We start from the raw sequence: 19,946 nt of genomic DNA, 5'->3' as shown, positions 1-19,946 counted from the left end.
ATAGAGATTCAACCAGTTAGTGAGGACGGCTATGGGATTCGCAATTATCTGAAGTATCTTTTGAAGGAACAGTGGGCATCACGTACCACTTTTATCAATGCATTTAGTAAAACCAATTGCGCAGGGTAACAAAGTAATCAGTGACCAAACTAGGTTGGTTGATAACAGATAGCCCCAGATCACAGTTTAAGTTGAAGCAGAAAGCAACAACAGATCAATGCTGTATTGAATGATTTGCTTGAAACTTACACATTCTTCTTAGCATCAAAACAAGGGAAAGCAGCTCTGATCACGCCGAATGTGCCATTGTATGAATTTATTACATGGTGATTAAAGAAAGGAATAGTTATCAACACATGCCATGCCTCACAACTTTACAGTTCGAGCATTTCGGAATTCAGTGATGGAATTGTAAAGAGCTACCTGCATTGCCGAAACTAGGAAGCGCAGAATTTAGTAAGTTATGGCAAGAATAATTATAAATAAAATTCAAACTACATGTCAAAGCTTGTATGCAAAAGTGTGATGTGATCTGCCAATGCTACATTACACACCAAAGGAAATGTGATCCGACAATTGGTTGCCTCGTTGTGGAAAAAATAAATAAATAAAATAAAATAAAAATCTAGTCAATGAAAACATTAATCTTAGATGAGTATCAAAGCAATATTTATGTAAAATCAACAAGTAGCGCAAGACTAATTTAGCATGGAAGTGAGAATTATGAAATGGGTAAAAAAAATAATCTTGCTATATTTCTTAACCTTGCTTTATTTCTGTCTTTTGTAATTTTGAAACAAAGCAAGAGGTTTAAGAGAAGTAGGTTCGAAGCACTAAAACCTCTTTCAGTACTTTTTTCTGGACCCCAACATATTTTCATCCACTGTACTCTGCTTTTGCACTCTGCTTTTTTATTCTACTTTTAGAATAAATGAAACGTCAATACATTGATGAAATTGAAATGGGAAGATAAAAATGTTGAGTGGAGCACAAACAGAAGATGCCTAAGTGCTTGTTTCCATGAGCTTATACCGCTTTTCTTGCATTCCTGCTACTCCCATTTGAATCTCGATAATAGTATGCAATGGCACCTGCATCCGAACAGCTACAATCTCAGAACCAAAGCCAAACCTATTTCTCCATCCTAGCCTCTCCTCATCAGCTAGCAATCAGATACGAACTCCTCGGAATAGAATCATGTACATATTGCACAGATGAGAATGTGAACCTGAATATGAGGCACTTCCTTCAGAGGTTTGTCCATAAAGTAAGCATATAACGAGCGAAGGATTGCCTGGTGGCAAATTGTCACATGGCACAAATATTAAGTCAATAACTGATATTTTTTCGTAATAATATAACAATGAAAGTTGCTGGAGTACTGCATTCTTTCAAAATATCCCACAAGATTAAACGTTCATGTCCCCAGACGCCTGGCTAAAGCAGTTTGGTAAGGAAAGTGCAAAGACAGTGCACGGAGACATATACTTGATGTGCAATGACTACCACCGGTGAGCGTTGTCTCTCAAGCTCCACAATGACAGGCTCGACCCTGCAGGAAGCCCATGGTAATCATCAGATACTACGGGGCGTGCAATAACCAGCTCAGGAGAAAGCATCACTAATGTTTCCTATCTAAATTTAATTGCAGTTCATAGACTTACCTTTGAATGACGTCCAAATAAGATTCACCGCGAGGATAACGGTACCGGAGTTTATCTGCCTTGCGTGCTCTGAAACACACTTAAATCAGAACCATATTAAAATGGAATCGGAAAGAGGAAGGATTCTGAATCTACAAACGTTTAATCGAAGGTTTGATCAGTAGTAGTTCTGAATTACACAAAGATTCAATGAAAGGTTTGAACCATCAATATTATTTAAGCACTGCTAGTTTCACAAGATTGAGTTTCTTAGTCTTGTTACATCAGGAATAACTAATGAGTAGAGATGTAGATGGAGGATACAGATGATATAAAATTATGTGTAGTGGTGATACATGTAAGAGCATCGTTTCTTACGAGTATTCTTCTGGCATATGTTGCTTGATCTCCTCATAAGTCATTCCATCGCAAACACCTGCATTAATTTCATCTAGCACTCGCCATTGAACCTGCAAGCTCCCCAAAAAACAGCAACAAATGATATTCCTGCGCGAGGTGTCTTTCTCGTAAAAGTTTGACATTGGATTGCTTACCACAGTAGCGCACAACTTCAAAAATGATTACCACTAACACTGATTCAAAACAATTTCAATCAAAACTCAAGGAGCGATTCATAAGGCATCATTAACTTTTCAGAAAACGAATAGTTCTACGGCTCGTAACTCGTTACAGCAAATGTGCTTTGCTCGAGAATACTTACTTTTGGAAATTCTTCGATGTGCCTTGCCGTGATACCTGTCCTTTGCAAAGTGCTTGTCCAAATCTGCGAGACAGAGTGTTGTTAGTACAATTTAAGTATAATCTATGAAGACATGCACCTGGTGTCTCAAAATGCTGACGTAGACATATACATACTGCAGATACCATCTGTAAGAAGTAAAAAATGAGATTGTTACAGAAGCAGCCGACTCGTTCTTCAGTCGCTTGTGCACAAAATCAGCCAGCTTAAGCGCATACTTTTCCCCAGCTTCGCTGCAGTCAAGAAACTAAAGGTCATTCACGTTACGAGACCTGTCCTATAATGTTTCGAAGTCTCATAGGCAGCCTTGTTATCATCATGCATGCTTTGCTTTGCCACAGACTGGGGCTTAAGTCTTAATGATGTTAGAGCATTCTTTAAGATTGACGATCTAAGCTCCATGAACCATGCTTGGTTTCATCCAAGAGTGTCTGACTTCCACCTTTCAATTTAATCGTTACGGCATGATTATCGACACCATGTGAGCTTTAAAAGCAGCTGGAACGTTCTAAGAATTGGAAGGCACATCTACCAGAGAAGGAAATCCACCAAAAAAATTATGCAGTCAATGATACTCTGGGGGGAACACACAAGGTCAAGAAAGTACCTAAGTACAGGATCTCCTCCAATACGACCCCTCACATTATCCTCACTTTCACCATGTCGAGTAAGAAATATTGGCCGTGGAGTGATATGAGTATTGACCTAAAAATACAATACTGTCGTTAATACAATTTCAATACAACTTCAGGGTTACGCCTTGCTTGGACTACCATGATGTTATGGTATTGGGGAGAACAAGAGCACAAGAGGTCTTACCAAAAAGAACACGATACGGCCAGGGAGATACCCACTTATATTGCTCACCTACATATCCAGACACAATATGATCAATGTCCACCAATCTGAACCAGTATCTCAGAAAATCTAATCAATGGAGAGAACTTATTACGAAAGTCTGACTTTCCTTAAGACTGTGTGAAAACGATCAGCAAAAGGAGAGCGTAAGCTTACTTGCACATGACCGCCCTGTCCCCTGACCATGTCAATCAATTTTATGTACGAACCCTCAGTAACTGGTTCATACATCTGCAACGGCACGAGGATTAGAATCGTAATGACAGAGGCTGAATTATGGAAGTTCACTTGAAATATATCTGTTAAGACTTCTTCGAAACGTGCTGAGAAAAATGATAGTGGAGCACGTTACAGTTAGGTCGTTTACTTTTTCGTAGTGGTCAAGCCGGGTTCTGAAGTCTTCGAGAGCAGTTTCATAGTCGGGCCTGTCATGATAGACATCATTCACAACCATCAAATATTAGCTAGGAAGGTTACGAAGTATTAGTATGATAAATGCGATTTCAGCACGTGAAGAGTTAGCGTGCACATCACTTCATTTGTAGAAGTAATGTATTCTTCGCATCTGTGCATTCTCTCCAATAATCTAGTGCAAGCGGCAACTCACATGTCAGCATAGTCCGGACTTCCAGTACTCTTTAGCTCAATATTAGCCTCAATCACTGCACGGTCGTTGCAAATTATCTCCAAGAAGATCACCTGTAAAAAGTTTGCATAGATACTCGTGAAGTGAATAATTACAGTAATTGTTTCTAGCCACATGTATCAATGTGATTAAACATCAAATTTAAGTATGGTGAACAAAAATCTCGGATTAAAATCACTCCTCGTCTTCTTCATTGGTAGCTGTGTGCAAACAACTGGGTATTCATATTGAAACTCACGGGAAAAGAAGAGTTGTATTCACGTGGAGTTTTAAAAGATACCAAAGAAAATAAACATCGATCGCTGTTCAAACCGTCAGGGAAAACTCAGGGTACGCTGGAACGTGTCTAAACATATCTAAACGTGGACGGGATAATATTGTTCACCTTGCATTTGCCTTCAGCCAAACTCAATAACAAGTTCCGACGGGCTTTTGTACTATTAGTGGCATCAAAGACACCAACCTGAAGTCATCCACAAAAGTTATTAGTACTCTTAAAGATCACAGATTCCCTCATCAAGAAAATATTCGTCAGTGCGCAAACTTAAACGATTCACGTTTTTGAGATTATTATGCTATGGCCATATTAGATCCTAGGATAATAATTGGATCATTGATCAACTCAAGTTGAACTCGGGAGCTACCAGACACCCTCTCTCATGCTGACATTTGTTCAGAAAAGGAAAAAACGAAATTACATCAGAAAAGAAAAGAACTGCCGCAAGACGTCGAGTTTCAATAAAAGCACAAGTCTCTACTCAAGAAAAGTAAAAAGAACACAAAGTAGATTGCAGTCACCTGTCCTCCTTCATCCATCCATGCTAGCATATCCTCCATAGCCAGGACTGCAACCTTCACAACTCAGATCTTGTTGAATCAGTCACATAAACATCACCAATAGGAGATGAAAGGAAACTGCTACACTGTCTCCCAAATGTAACGCCATGAGAGTATCATCAATACTAATGTCATTCTGAGACTATCAAAAACATACCAATCAATCAAACAATTCTTATCTAGTCCAATCAACATTCGTCCAAGCACACATGCTATTCGAAAATAAAACGCACGGGAAACCTGAATAAAAAGGGGTCTATGGTTTTTATAATAATTGTTTTACCTCGTTTCTTGCTTCAATACCTTGTTGATTATCACCCCGAAAAAATTCCGCAGTCTGACATATGCCTGATAATTTGTGAGCACTGGAAGGGCAGCACTGTTCTAATGATAACATGACATGAATAGACCAAAGTTTGGCGTTTTCAATGACCAAAGAACAATATTTTAAGTCCAGTAGCAGATTCACTAGGTCCCCAAAGTGGTTCTCACCTGGTTACGCCCATGCTTCAAGCGTCGATACTGGTTCATCGCAATGAAGAAGTTAATTGTCGATCAATACTCAGGATTTCAGTGATTCCAGAGAAATTTAAATAGCTAAAAGGCGGCGAGAACCTCGCAGCCCTCGGACATACAATTCATCACACAATCGAGAGTTTCGTCATCAAACTCTGAAGAACTGAAAAGCCCTTGATCAAGATAGAAGGTAGACCACCCCTCAAAGTCTTTGGGGACTCATTCGAGTGCAAAATTACGTGTAAGAAATCTTAAAGCACACCCGTCCGAAAAATATATGAAATTTATGAAACAAATCGATGTAGGCCTAGTGCGAAGCGTTAACGTAAGTTCATTCGACCAAAAATTCTGAAAAACCATGATGAGACCAGGATTTGCTGTGAGTTACGGTTCCCTACTGCTACGAGGATTCCAACTAGACTATTATTCAGAATTTACATAACACATACGAAAACATACGCCCATGACTAAACACCAGAACCAAGTAGACAATGACTGTCCCCCTCACAATAGTTAAAGCTCAAAATACTACTTTCACTGTCTACTAATGAGCAGACTAAGCTTACCTTTCCAACATTGAAGTGTTTGGTATCATGGCCAAGCCACCTGAGATATCTCGTCAGCTTAGCTGCTGTAAAAGTCTTCCCTCGAGCAGGTAGGCCAACCTGAATCCACCATGACAAGTTCAGTATGTAACATGCTTGAAGAAGCTATGATATTTTCAAGCAGTCGAACTTAAGCTTGTAATGTAAGAAGTTCGTTGTAAGTAATATTAGAAAGTGATGAGGTCAAATGTAATTCACTGACAATCGTTGATATCTAGACCTGCTTGACATTATTGAGCGCATGTGTTCTGAAGGAGAAAGTTATGATTGGAACTATGCAGAGATTTCACCATAGAATGTTATGGTTTCAACTACCAAATTTCTAGTATGTCGCTTTAGCGAGGTCAATCTGAGAACTGAGAAGAGCACGAAAAGCGGATGCATACCAGAATGATTGCTAGCTGGCCACGTTCCTTGGACCCCAACATATGGTCGGCAACAGCTCCAGCAGCTACAGCACCAGCGGCTTCTGGCATGGCCTACACAAGCCAAACTTGACCATCATCATCATCCACCACATTCTATGAGTGTAGGAAGAGATTATAAGTATCGTTCAATCAACACCAGTCATGGCTGGCCATAGCCATTAGAATCAGAAAGTACAAGGTTGACATCTGGACGAGCTCTGGTAAAACCACTAAATATGAAGCTTTGTAGTCCCGCCTACCCCAATCACACTTTCCAAATGAGCATCGCCATCGGTCTCACTGGAAATACTGACAACTCTTGAAAGAGGACCGACAACTATCTCAGTTTTATCCAATTCAGCTCCATTTGATAAGTTTTGGGTTGATTGCTTATCAGCTGCCTCAGATTCCGTCTCCAACGGCACCAGGTCCTGCTCAAAAATGACACATATCCATTAGGCGTGGTCATAATTCGCTTGACCTCCTTCTTCAAAGTGCTTTCCATATACGGCTCTAATTTGAGTTGAGAAGGGAGATTGTGTAACACATAAATAAATCAGACCATCTAAACGACGACAAACAGACCAGGAAGAAGAAAAAAAAAAAAAAAAAAAAAAAAAGCACGCACCTTGATAGGAACAAAGCGATCTTTGAGAACAGCTTTCCTTGCTATTTCTGCAGAATTCCTACGCGTTGAAACACTTTTATCTCCGCCTCTAATCCTGAAAAGGCTACTTTCTCCATAAAATGGAGCAGGAAGAGAGAATGAACGCTGCAAAGTAGTAGAATCAGGTGTACTAGGAAAGGCGTCCTGCGATGCAGAATCTGAAATTGCATCTGGCGTAGGCACCTCATACTGCTCTAAATCCAGCTCAAGAGCCTGTGCTTTCTTTTCAATTTCGCTTGAAGCTACAGGATATTCTCCTTCCACAGCAACGTCCGGAATTCCCAATACCATCGAGCCATGGGACTGTAAGTTCTTTCTAAGAGATCTCCAGCTTGAAGCAAGAGCAAATGGGGAAACTGAGTCAGCTTGAATACTAACAGCAAGTTGCAGTAACTGTATTCCATTCTTCGTGGGGAATTTAAATTGAGCAGTGGGACCAGCCTTCCCCTCCATAGTGCCTGCCTGAAGCATTCTATTTGCTCCCTCTTCAAGGATGCATACATTTCCGTCACCAGTACTTTTAAGAAGAAACTTAAAATCCAGTAATCCTGCAAAATTCAAGACTTCACAATCAAAATCTCAATACCAATTTTGTACTCTTGGAAATCAAAATATTGCATGGAAAAGACAGAAACCGATTCAAGTCCGTGTATCCTGATGAAATTGTGGAACATACATGTAAGACGCACACTCCACCACAGCACGCGCCTCATGTGTGGTGCACACGTAATAGAATACAACAGAAATACATTTGCAGGAAACAATTAAAATACCACCAGCAAGGCAGGCTAGTGTGTGCTGAAAAAGAACCATGATCACCGGGCACAACGAAACTAAGCTCCCATGCACTTGTTGACTCACGCTCCAGTGCAATCTGGACAAAGACAGTCAATTATCGCAACCGGTGAATTTGCATCATACGTGTGGACACTAATTTGCATGTGAAGTCTTACCTCAGATATACGATCGAAAATCTATTACACACATTCGTTAAAATCTACAAAAGAAATATAAAATTGGGAATGGATTGATCCTTGAGGATACAACCAACAATCTTGACATATTAGACAAGCTTCGCAGCAAATCAGGCCTTCTAAACTAAATCAGTCACCCTGTATGCATAAAAGAAATGAAAGTTTGTCTTTATAGAGCTCACTTACAGCCTTTGCCTCGTCCCAGCCACCTATGATCGGCAGAGAGCCAACGACATGAGGTACAAAATCCAATGGCCAGGGCTGGTTGTCCGGCTTGTTCATCTTCAAGACCACGAACAACTGATGCCCTAAATGAACCACTTCATCGCTACTTGCGGTCACCGGCTGAGATGATCCGCCGTTACCCATGTTGCAATATATTTTCAAAATCCCAGATCACTTCATTTGAACTAAGGATCAATACGACTGGATGGTTTTCGAAGGTTGCTACTACTGAGACTATTTGTCCAGTTACTTGCCACCCAGATGTGAAGCTTGTTGTCTGAGAGAGAAAATGGTGTGCAACGATTGTTGTATCCCTTGTAATTGGATAGTCCGGGAAAGCGCAGACTCATATATTCGTTATCCTGAAAAGTGCAGTTGTACACAACTAACAGTCAAATTCACTAAACGTCTATTGTATCCTCTACTTATGCTGAAAGTACGATGTTTGACAAGAAGAGCGTCGACGTTGTACCTATTATAAGGTGTAAGAAAGCCTCGCAATAACATTAACACGGGCCTCTCCCTCTCTAGAAACTTGAAGCATTACGTCTGCAACTTGAAATATGACGCGCGTGTATGTCAACATTTGGCCAGTTGGGCTCACATTCGACATCAATGACAGAAATACGGGCACAGACCAGCACACGTGATGGAAAGCCATGGCCAAAATCTGTGAGTGAGCCAATGCAAATATCAGCACTCTCCCATGCACTCGGTCCATTGACTACCTCATACATGACGCTCTACACAAGTGACGACTTTTTAAGTAGGTATTCACAAGAATGCAGCTACGAAGGCTTAAAAAAATATCATGGGCGACCAAATACCCAACCCCTCCAGTTACCAATTGAGAGCAGCTTAATTCTTGTATTGGTCCATGATGACTCAATCCTCAAAGAAGCGCCAAGCTCATCCCGCATACACTACCAGCATTATAACAAAGGTACGACGAATCCCATCATCAACAATTACACAAAACAAAGAACGCTTGTCATGTCCAAACAGCGCCGCGACCCATCGTAACCAGCGCTTACACCACAACCACCTCACGTAATCCAAAACCCCCCTATAAAAACATGCACACAATTGCACCAAACACGATCACGCTAAGAAATCCGAAGCTCTCTGGGGGAGAAACCTGATTCGAAGCTCACCGTGAGCCTCTCACCAGGGAAGTTGACCCCGACCGAAAGTTGTTTCCAACTCTAGGACGTTCTCCAAACGGTTTTCGTGACGTTGTCGCCCTGATGAGAACACCATGAACCCAAATTAAACGAGATCGTCAGCAGGTGGTTGAAGGATGTCGAGAAGTGCGGGATAAGAAGCGCATGGCCTCCGCTTCCGCGCAAGGCGAGAAAGAAGAGCTTGGCGCCCCCTGCTTTTCACCGCCGTGAGAACTCTTGTTTCGTTCATTTTCGAGAATTTTGGTTTTACTCATGAGATACTGGAACGGGTCATTTGCCCACTTGTGCGGCCATTCGTGGCTGTCGAGCAACACAAACTCGACAGCCCCAAACAAGCATCGCGGATATCGCCGAAGATGCTGCGTCGGTAGAATTGCAACAACAGGAGCCTCTCGAGATGGGACCAAACAGTGTGCCGGAAGGATGAATGAGGTGTGGATGATGATGTCAAATGGATGTATGTATCTAATGTTCACGAATGAATACTCTACATCTAGGACGAAATTTTTCATTCGTTCATTCATGCTGCTTGCTGAGAAGACTGAAGAGACTGGGGGAACAATTTATCGGAGGGGTTTTAGAGGTGCTTTCAAACTTTTCTTCATCTTCCTTTTTGTCTTCCTTGCTTATTGTTTGTACAGTGTGCATTAAATGTGATTCTGACGTGGCATGTAGTGTAAATAAATAAATGAAATCAAGGTGTGTTGTGTGTAGAATATTTTATGGTTCCCTACTTTCTCTTTCATTTGCAATGGTTGAAGCATAATAGGTACCCAACTGGCACCTCATATTGGATGCATAGATTATCCAAATGACTTGTTTCTCCATAATGTTTTAATAAACCCTAATTCTGAAGCACTTAATCATGTCTAATTGATTTTATATGTATTTGTACTACCATCCATTCTCTCATTCATTCATATTCCATTGTTTCCATGTTTGGCCAATCAAAAGATTTCTTTTATCTCTTTGTCTTTATGCCCAAACTGTTTTATATAATAGATAGATATATCTCTATTCAAGTATATTTTTTCACAGCATATGTTGTGCATCTTCTGCTAATTTAGATTCTTGGCATCTAAAGAACATGTAAGAATACAAAGTAAAGTGCTTGACTTGCAACACCCCAACGAGAGAAAAAAACAACAATATTCAAAAGAATACATCTTACATTTATGGAGACCTAAAATTGTTTAAAAAATCTTTGAATAGAGGTGCCATGTGTTTCAAGCATGCCAAGTGCTCAAAATCTCCATATATAAGTTGGTGAATTGATTATTCTTTCAAATCTACTTACAATTCTTGACCCAATCACTTTTGTTTCTATCCTAAAAAAATTGGAGCATACACAACGTTATTTTTTATTTTTTATTTTTTCATAGATAGATAGATAGATTTATTTATTTGAATTAAGAGAATAATCAAAGTCTCTTGACTCCCTTCCACATCTTTCTATCTATGTTTTTATCTATTTATAGTAGTCCCTCCCTCATTTTAAATTAACTTATTCTGGAGGGTAGCAGCTCAAAATAGAATCAACAAAACCAACAGAATCAAGTCCCCCCCCCCATTGGAGAAGAACATCACAAGCAAGCAGCGAAGTTGGAAGCGAGCACACATTCTGATCTAGCTCATAGATGAAGAAGAAGAAGAAGAAGAAGAAAAGTAAAGGTAAAAGGCACAAAGGTGGAAAAAGTAAAAAGGAACAGTGGGGGAGGGGTTTTGAGGCTCCTGCGCCTCGCGGTGGTGTGGCATCGCATCGCTGCATCGCCCCCGTTACTCGCATGCGTGCGCGCGGATTTTCGGCGATGGCTGGAGGGTGAAGAATACACACAGAGACAGAGAGAAAGAGAGAGAGAGAGAGAGAGAGAGAGGGAGGGAGTGGAGGTGAGAAGAGCAGACAGAATCGGGAGGGAGGGAGGTTGAGAATGTGGGCGGCAGCGGCGGGGCGTCGAGTCGCGAGCGTTGTGCTGAGGCGCTCGTGGGAGTCGCTGTGCACGCAGGGACAAAGGGCACTCTTCACTGCGGGATTCAGAGAATGCGAGGATCGCAGTGACAATGATCGGATGCGGGAGCGGGGAGGAGCTGCGGAGGTGATTGCGCGTGGGTGGCAGGTTAGCCCTGAGAGTGAAAGCGATTGGCGGAGCCATGCAGCTGCTGTGGCTCGGTCTATCGATCTCATCAAAGCTCGCCTTGAGGTGATTTGGTTTGCGACCGCCCTGTCAGGACTTGGGTTTTTGCGCATTGGTTTTTTTGGGCTGGGTGCGATGTCCTCTGTTCCCAGCGCTATGCTCTTGTGTAGTCTTCTTCAGCAATTTGGACAATTATGTTTGTTGAAGGCCTCGATTAAGTCTCTAGAATTTGAGGATGACATCTGAGGCACGAGGTCATTGTTCTTCTGTGTGAATCTGTATTACATATCATGCACAGTTCTCATTCACACCCGGATAGGAAACTGATTGCACCCAACATCTGAGAAGGTTTCGTCACTGGATCATAGGTCCTTTGGACGATCTCATGGTATTCGTGGGGATGGGCCGGTGGCTTCCTGTAGGGTTTAGGGTTTATGGCCAACACCTGTGAAAAAAAGAAATTTGGCTTTTTCCTTTTGGCAGAAGATTACAAACGTCAACATTGTTAGATGGGTGTATGCGTACAATAATTCCACCATCGTAACATTGGCACATTTTGAGTCACGAACCCAATGAACACTTGCTTACTTTATTTGTGTGTTCATTTATTTTCAATTTACTTTGAACTGTGATTAGTTTTCTTTGCACAAGGCATTTCCAAAATTCCATGCCTATATCAATTTCCGTTTGACGTACAATTCTCATTCACACCCGGCGAATTTTTCAGATTTTTGAGTATTTCTCTTCGTTGCTATGCTGTGCTCTGCTTTGTGTAGTGGAAAAAACTGCTTGCCAGGGTTCAGGAGTTGGACGTCGAATTAGCAAAGCCAAATCTATGGGAAAATGCTGCTAAAGCTGGCCAGTTTAGCCGAGAGAGAGGTGCGCTGTCAGGTCAAGTGAAGTCTGTGATCAGTATGGAAGACGAGTTGCTTGAGCATGTTGGACTTGCAGAGCTTGCCCACGAAGAGAATGATACTCAAGTAGTCACAGTAAGTGAGTGTCCTCTTCAGCATTGTCTGTCCTATAGTTTGAGCGTGTATACAATAGATTCCAAATTAATTTACTTCTATATTGCCTCAAGGCCAAGGTATCTGAGAATGGAAGAAAACCTTCCAGTCTGACAGCTGAATCGCAAAACAGAGCCAGATATCAATCACGTTTTCGTAATACCATGGTGTGTGTGTGTGTGTGTAGATTATTGTTTGGGCCTTCTTTATAGTGTGGTAATATGGTCTTCTAGTGACTGCTTTTGTTTTTGAAATATCGGTTACTCTACCAATCAAGTACCTATAATTGAAAAGTTATGAATAGTTGGAATTGCCTGACTTTGCTAGGTGATGTAAAATCATCTCATCAGCATGAAGATACCGTCTGTTTGTGCTGGAAAATAGTTTGGGTTTATTTACGGTTATATTAACTGCGCATAACTTGATTGCAGGATGTAACACAAGGCCTGGCGGAACTCCGTAAGACCGCTAGCGAGAGGGAGTTAGTGGCGTTGCTTTCGGGAGAACATGATTCACGCTCCTGTTTTATAGAGGTGAACAGGCTCGCTATGTGAATGTCCCTACACTCGATCCTGCTGCCCTCGTGTATGGTCTTCATTGTGTTGCTGCTGGGTGCATGGACAACATTTGTAGTTCCTACCCCAGCTAAGAATATGTTAGCAACCTTTTCACGGCTGATCATCGTCCTGACCTGCGTTTTACCCAGAAGTTAGTAACCGCTATTGGCAACATCTGAAACTTCACTGCGTATGTCTTCCTGATTGAAGGGTGCGCTGGATTGTAGGTCCAGGCGGGGGCAGGAGGAACCGAAAGCATGGACTGGGCAGCGATGGTCATGCGGATGTACAGAATGTGGGCTCAAACTCGTGACTACGAAGTAACAGTGGTAGATGAGATGCCTGGTGAAGAGGCTGGCATAAAGGTACTTTGTTACGCTGGACAACATTATCCTTTTTTTCCAGCTAGCCTTCTCACAATTGTTTTGTTCTTTGTTTTACTTGTCTGTGTTTTTGTTTCAGTAACAGGTGAGATTGAAATATAGGTACCGTCACATTATCCATTTCGGTCTTGGACTTTCGTAGACATTACTGTTCATGCGTGTTAACCGATCTGTTGGTGGTGACGACCTCGTGTTTGTCTCTCACAGCCGGATCTACTTGCTATTATTTCCTAAATAGCCTGTTTATAGCGCATAACATCAAGGAATCTGTGTTGTCTTTGGATTACCTTACTAAACTTATGGGAGATGTATGGGGTTCAGAAAATTAGTCGGTCAAAGAAGAAAGTTCACGTGTTGTGGAATTTGATGTTATGCTACAGCGGGCAACAATACGAGTGGATGGGCTTTATGCATATGGATATGCTAAAACAGAAGCAGGTGTCCATCGTCTCGTGCGCATTTCTCCTTTTGATGCAGGCAAGCGCCGTCACACTTCCTTCGCAGCGGTTGCAGTGATACCTGCGCTTGATGAGTCGGAAGTAAGCATTGAGATTGGCGAAAGTGATCTACGAATAGAGAGATTCCGAGCTGGTGGGGCCGGTGGTCAGCATGTCAACAAAACAGAGAGTGCTGTCCGCATTATTCACATCCCTACTGGTATTGTTACACAATGTCAGGCTGACAGGTATTGAATACTAATTATCCTCGGCAATTTACTGCTGAATGCAGTCAGTCTGTAGAATAATGGTGAATGTTTTATCGGGAAAGAGTAGATTATGTATTACTATTGATCGTTATGTGCCCACATGTGAAATTTATTTTTGTGTTCCCGAGCGATGCTTACCTATATGTTACATGTAGATCACAACATCGAAATAAGGCAACAGCCTTAAGTATGCTGCAGTCTCGTCTTCATCAAATGGAAGTGACACGTAGGGCAAAAGCCAATGCCCAACACACACAATCCCTTTCCGATGTTTCGTGGGGCAATCAAATCCGCTCATATGTTCTTCAGGTCAGAATGTTTTTTGTGATTTATTTTAAAGTTCTTAATCGTAATCCTTAGGTGTGAGAAAATAGACTTCTTATTTTTGTAAATTTTCGCCCTATTTCAACCACAATCTTTCACCTATTTTAAAGACGTAACAAAGGAAGTTGCATTGTATGCGAGTACATTCCAGCCTTACCAGATGGTGAAGGATTTACGTACGAACTATGAGGTCTCGGATCCTAGTTCAATATTGGATGGTGAAATCGACGGCTTTATTATGGCCTACTTGGCGAGCTCTTCTGCTCCTTAGTCTCGCAGTAGTTCGCCCGTTGTACGTTTGACACTCATGATTCCAGCAAATTTATCGAGGTAACTTTTTCCTCTTTCCTTTTTCTACCATCTTTTTAAAAATTCAGTCAGTGTTTAGTTCAGCACACGTATTGTGAGATATAATAGAAGCACTTCTGTATTGTTCCAGATGATCGTTGAGGGTTTGTTTCAAGGCTTACTGAGATCGTTGAGGTGCTCCACTATTGATAAGTCTTCACCAGAGGCGCAAATCGCCGTCTTTGACATGAAGGGAAAAATAGGGTCAAACTTCGATTACAAGTCATCGTGCAGAGATTGAACCGATGGAAGCAGCGTTTCGTTGCACTCCTCAGAGTTGCCTCATGAACCTCGAGATGTGCAATTTGATAAAGCAATGTATAGCGAGGAACCATAGAGGCTGTTCATTGAAGGTATAAGTTAGTGGTGGTACTCAAATTGTGAACGCAATTCTGGACGATTGAATAGATAATCTCAAGTTGTCATTTGAAGAGAAACCATGATGACCATGATGATACTGAGATCTGTCCAAACTTGTTCAAACCTAGATGGGTTGTTTGGCTGGATGGAACTTCGGCAACCCGTTCTCATTTTGTCATCAGAGATGAATACGCATTTGTCTGATCAAGTCGATTGCTGCTTGAGCTCCAAGTTCACCGTACCTCTCGTTCCCTCATTTGTCTTGTAAATGCAAGCTTTTTGTGATCAATCAGTCATTCCCTTCTATCCCTCTTCTGGAAGAGGCCTTTTGTATCGGCAATTCAGATTCAAATCATGTAGAATCCAACTAGAATCCAACGTAGTAAGGAATGTACTACATTTTTGTAGTCCTTTCTAACTTGTTCATATATGTGACATGAGTGTCAAGCTTAAGATCATACATCTATTTGAAAGGAGATCACCAGCGATTTTGCTGGCTTGACATAGTGTTATGTACTTCCAATTAATAAATGAAATAGCAAGTTCATTACAATATTTGGAAATAAATCTATCAATATGTAACCGGATGTGGTGATTTATAAGTTATCCATAAAAGTAGATTTCAGACATAATGATCATAATATGTAATGAAAGGACTAGAAACATAATATCTACACTTGTATAAAGTTGCTAATCAAAAGCCTTCTAATAAAAATTGATACAATTGGTTGCATTTAATATCAAGTATAATCTAAATCTTATAATGTTGTAACATCTAATACATAATTTTGAAGCCCACTTATTATTTTGAGGAAATACTAACAAACATGGATTTTGAATCTTTGTCTATTCAAATCACAAGTTAAGTTGCTAGTTCATCCAAATGTTTAGTTACATTCTTCTATATATCTTATTTTATTGGAGTTTATTTAATAATCTTGTAATCCAATGGAAACTTTCAATTGAGAGTAACCAAAACATCTAATTAGCACATTTATTTTTCTTCTAAAGAAAATGGGTACACATTTTAATATTTTTAGAAGAAAAAAAAAAATATATATATATATATATACTGATGTAGTATCATAGAAAATATATATATATATATATATATATATATATATTATACACACTCTTAAGCTTTAAGTATAATCTATTTTAAATAATTTTTGATATATAATTGTGGAACTCCAAAATAACTTTTTTATGACATTATACTCATAATCACAATGTCTTGGTAGATATACTTAAATTAGTGATAAATAATGTTTAACTTAATGTTATTTTATTTTTATAAATTTTATTTTTGTGCATGATAATAAAAGGAATCAAAATGATAGAATAGAATAGAGAAATAAAATTTAAAGAATAAATAAGGTCAATTAAAACAATAAGGGATTGGATTGGCCTTGATGCTTCTTATAGGTGCAATATTAACTAATACTAAGAAATTAGGGATGCATCTTGTTCTTGCATGTAACTGAAAAGTTCTTTGTATTCTAATTTAATTTACTTTGATTCATAGAACATTCTTCAAAATTATCACTTGTTTTTTATTTTTATTTTATTTTTTGTAGTTGTTACTTCATTAGGTAGATTATCACAAGTTAAACTTCTATTTGTCTTACAATCCTCTATGAATCATCCTCTAAACCATTTATGCTTCCTAATACAAAAGATAGAAATTGTGCTATTAAGTTTGAGATGTGTGAATTGATGTGGTTTAATGTTATGGTTGCACTTCTAAAGGCAACTAAAAATCAAATTTATATGAAGTACATTAGACGATGAATATTTAAAATTGGTGATCATCCAAATAAACAATTTGAGTTGGTCCAAAAAATTTGAGCATGTCTACTTAATTTAGAAGCTTATTTTATGAAAAGAGGCTAGAAGTGAGAGAAGCCCAATCTAAAAAAACTAGAGATAGAAAGAACTTAAAGAAAGACATAATCTTCTAAGGTAGAATTTATAAATTAATACATTAGATGACATTATGTAGATGCCACTGATAAGGATCAAACCCAAGACCTCCAAGATCACAACACATCTCTCTACTACACATACAAACTTTTGTAATACTAGTTTTGGAGCAAAAGTATATACTTTTATACAAAGTAGGACTCTACCTTTTGCATGTTCCCTACATGTTGCTCCTAAGCTTAAACACAACAAGCAAAAAAAAAAAAAACTAATAACCTATCCTTGACCTACCATAGCTAATATTTTGCTAAGCAATATTCATCTACAAATCAAACCTAGGGATTGTTGTACAAAACCTACATCTAAAACTTATGTTTCAAACACTTAAGTAAAATCATTTCACTAGCATTGTTGTCAATGCAAACAATGCTTATAAAGCCAAATATTCCCGAAAGTATTTTTACAACCCTATGTACATCATAATGACCATGTTTTAAGTATTTTTGTAAATATCATGTTTTCACACACCATGTAGATGTTCTTCTCAACTCCACTACCCAACTTTGATGCCCATAGATGGTATGTCGGGATTACACTGTTGCAGCACCAGGTGTGAACACTGGGACCTCAATAAGAGTGAAACCCTAATTTCCCCTGCGAGGGGCGCTTCTGTCGGTGAGAAACCCGACCACACGGTGCGAAGAGAACAGACCCAACAAATGGTGACCATCCAGACCTCCGTCGACGAGGTGATGCGGAGCTCCTGTGCTCTTTCTCTCGTCGTGGGTGTCAGGAATTTTCTGAGGGGATCGATAAGTGGAAGGGAAACTAACCAATACAAATATCACACCGTCGATTGAATGATTCGCCGACCATGCAAGCGGAAGGTGTTCTGTGCAGCCGAGCTGCGGGAATCCGAAAATTGGACAGGGGGTGAATTCGAATTGTGGCAGTACATGTTAGGAACTGGCAGAGTGTAGGCCGTGGATTCTCCAGTGTTGTTCCAGATCCTCATCTGGGGGTTTTGAACCCAATTGCCGGACTTTTATGTAGATTTACGAAACGCCGTCTTCTGCATTTCCACGCAAAAATCTAAGTGGAGCAGCCTTTCTTCGAGGTCTATGTACCAGACCTGTACATCTGACAGTGGTGCGTGGCCTGTCTCGCTTCAGCTACGTGGTGCTTGAGAGTACATCTACGTTGCACAAGGTGAGAGTGGAAACAATGGTGTCGTGGTGGAGACACTGGTAATGCGTAAGGACCTGATTTGGGAAAAGTAGGAAAAGGGTTTGCAGAATTGGGTGTAGTACTTTGAGCATCATTTTTCAGGGTTTGCGGGCGTCAGGAGGATTGGTCTCCTATACATTGAAGTGAATTGTCGTTGCGTGGGATTGTTTCGATTATTCGAACGGTTAGAAAGCTTCTGACTAAGTTACATGCAAATTCAATTTCACGTTTGTAGCTACCTGGAATTTTATTTTAGATTTTTGTCGATAGAGAGGTAATGCTCGACTGTTTACCGGCAGAGAGGGGTTTAGGGTTAAGCAAGGGCTTTGATAGTAATGAGACTTGGCTCCGTGTTGGAGAGCCGCTCACATTGCATTTTAAAAGTAGCTGAAAATTTCGAGAGCGATATCTAACTAAGTGTACGAAATTTGAGTTGGGCAGGGCAAAATGGGACACGGTATTGCGGTAACTCCTGAGGTGGCCAAGAAAGTTCTGTGGGCTTGTCTCGCCATGCCCGTTGTAGCTCTCGGCGCACGTTTGTTCATGGATCCCACTCACGAAGCGCAGACTCATCACGAGGATCAACTACCCATCCCGCCTCACGTACCTCCACCAGTAGCCGATTTCCCTGACAAGCAACACCAATCTGCGGAATCAAGCTGAGATGACGGGAATTCCGTGCTTCAGGTATGTTTCTATTACGTAGCGTAGCTACAGAGAAAATTCTACCCTCCAAAAGAAATTAATTAGATCGATCATCAGTGCTAATACTGTGACATCCTACGCCATCCCTATAGTCTATCTGCCCAGCAGATTTTGAAGGTTTTATCATATAGACTGACTACAGTTTTTACAGTTCTGGATTTTTCAGTATTGTAGTTTCCAGCCCTCATGTGAATTTTGTTCCATTCTGCAGATTTAGTTTATTGCGATAATGCCTGTGGATTGGAGGGAAGTTAGATGTAGTTGTTTAACAGCTTCAAATGATGGAGCCTATTCCCTACACAGTATCTGTGCCAATATTATTTTTGTGCAGAGAATAAGCTTGCACGTTTCAACGTTGTGTTTTGAGATGCTTGGTGTGCTTAACCGGTTTTGCGTCTGACAATGCCATTTTCTCTTTTTCGATTATACTCTGTTAGGCATGGATCAATGACTGATTCGATTTGGAATACTGGATGTTTTATTATTTAATTTCCGAGTTGATTTACTTATAAAACCGTACAGAGAAGATGCAGGACTTCAACTTATGCTCTGAAAGTTGATGACCAGCTGTGGAGCACATGTCCTCGTTATTATCTGGATATGCTGCTATGTGGTTATTGCTCCTAATTGCTAACAATCTCTAAGATCAAGCTTTGTGAGGATTGCAAACAAGAGCAGCCAAGGTTAAGGATCATGTATTGAATTGGAAGGAAAGTAGAAGGTAATTGGCAATTGATTTTCTCAATCTCGTAGATGAATGCCCCAAGTTATCTTGACGCGGACTGCTAGAGTAATAGTTCAAATCGACATTCTAGTTTCTAGCGACAGAATTTTCTCAAGAGAGGTGAAAATGGAGGTCAGAGCAAGCGAACGAGGATAAAGTTTCTTGGAACGTTGTAGACATGAATAAGGGGACATGAATTGGAGAAAATAATGTACTTAAGGGAATTAG

At 40.3% G+C, this 19,946-nt stretch overlaps 2 protein-coding genes and 1 long non-coding RNA gene across 10 annotated transcripts; 2 read left to right on the top strand and 1 right to left on the bottom strand.

Annotated features, from left to right (window-relative positions):
* Positions 1–755: 755 nt before the first annotated feature.
* LOC112274527 (6-phosphofructo-2-kinase/fructose-2,6-bisphosphatase) lies at positions 756–9,656 on the bottom strand. 7 transcript variants are annotated; one of them, XR_002967458.3, is made up of 24 exons: positions 9,293–9,526; positions 8,611–8,808; positions 8,100–8,500; positions 7,750–7,813; positions 6,901–7,487; positions 6,533–6,703; positions 6,252–6,344; positions 5,827–5,925; positions 5,237–5,266; positions 5,028–5,081; positions 4,706–4,759; positions 4,293–4,370; positions 3,869–3,960; positions 3,629–3,686; positions 3,418–3,492; positions 3,223–3,270; positions 3,011–3,108; positions 2,561–2,636; positions 2,365–2,427; positions 2,022–2,113; positions 1,665–1,743; positions 1,489–1,552; positions 1,229–1,294; positions 756–1,091 (listed from the first exon to the last, which is right to left on the bottom strand). XR_002967458.3 is itself a non-coding variant. In XM_024504145.3 (24 exons), exons 3-24 carry the CDS (start codon positions 8,280–8,282, stop codon positions 1,005–1,007), a joined length of 2,301 nt encoding a protein of 766 aa, XP_024359913.1. In that variant the 5' UTR covers positions 8,283–8,500; positions 8,611–8,808; positions 9,293–9,656; the 3' UTR covers positions 756–1,004. The 7 variants fall into 7 exon arrangements, 6 of the variants coding, with proteins under 6 accessions (XP_024359913.1, XP_090101694.1, XP_090101693.1 ...); XM_024504145.3 differs by having other exon boundaries at positions 1,665–1,733; positions 9,293–9,656; XM_090245568.1 differs by having other exon boundaries at positions 1,665–1,733; positions 8,611–8,687; positions 9,293–9,496.
* Positions 9,657–11,070: 1,414 nt separating this feature from the next.
* Positions 11,071–15,380, top strand: LOC112273951 (peptide chain release factor PrfB2, chloroplastic). Its single transcript, XM_024503045.3, has 8 exons — positions 11,071–11,520; positions 12,231–12,443; positions 12,893–12,994; positions 13,246–13,383; positions 13,782–14,086; positions 14,263–14,416; positions 14,583–14,761; positions 14,871–15,380. The coding sequence occupies exons 1-7, from the start codon at positions 11,251–11,253 to the stop codon at positions 14,700–14,702; spliced, it is 1,302 nt and encodes a 433-aa protein (XP_024358813.1). The 5' UTR covers positions 11,071–11,250; the 3' UTR covers positions 14,703–14,761; positions 14,871–15,380.
* Positions 15,381–17,751: 2,371 nt separating this feature from the next.
* LOC112274288 (uncharacterized) lies at positions 17,752–19,347 on the top strand. 2 transcript variants are annotated; one of them, XR_016499913.1, is made up of 3 exons: positions 17,752–18,271; positions 18,731–18,976; positions 19,206–19,347. It is a non-coding gene; the product is annotated as an uncharacterized LOC112274288 (long non-coding RNA). The 2 variants fall into 2 exon arrangements; XR_016499912.1 differs by lacking the exon at positions 17,752–18,271 and adding an exon at positions 18,294–18,473.
* Positions 19,348–19,946: the final 599 nt, after the last annotated feature.

The sequence above is a fragment of the Physcomitrium patens genome, chromosome 21 (assembly GCF_059467195.1).
Source record: "Physcomitrium patens ecotype Gransden chromosome 21, ASM5946719v1, whole genome shotgun sequence".
Lineage (NCBI taxonomy): Eukaryota > Viridiplantae > Streptophyta > Bryopsida > Funariales > Funariaceae > Physcomitrium > Physcomitrium patens.
This window is presented reverse-complemented; position numbering and strand designations above follow the sequence as displayed.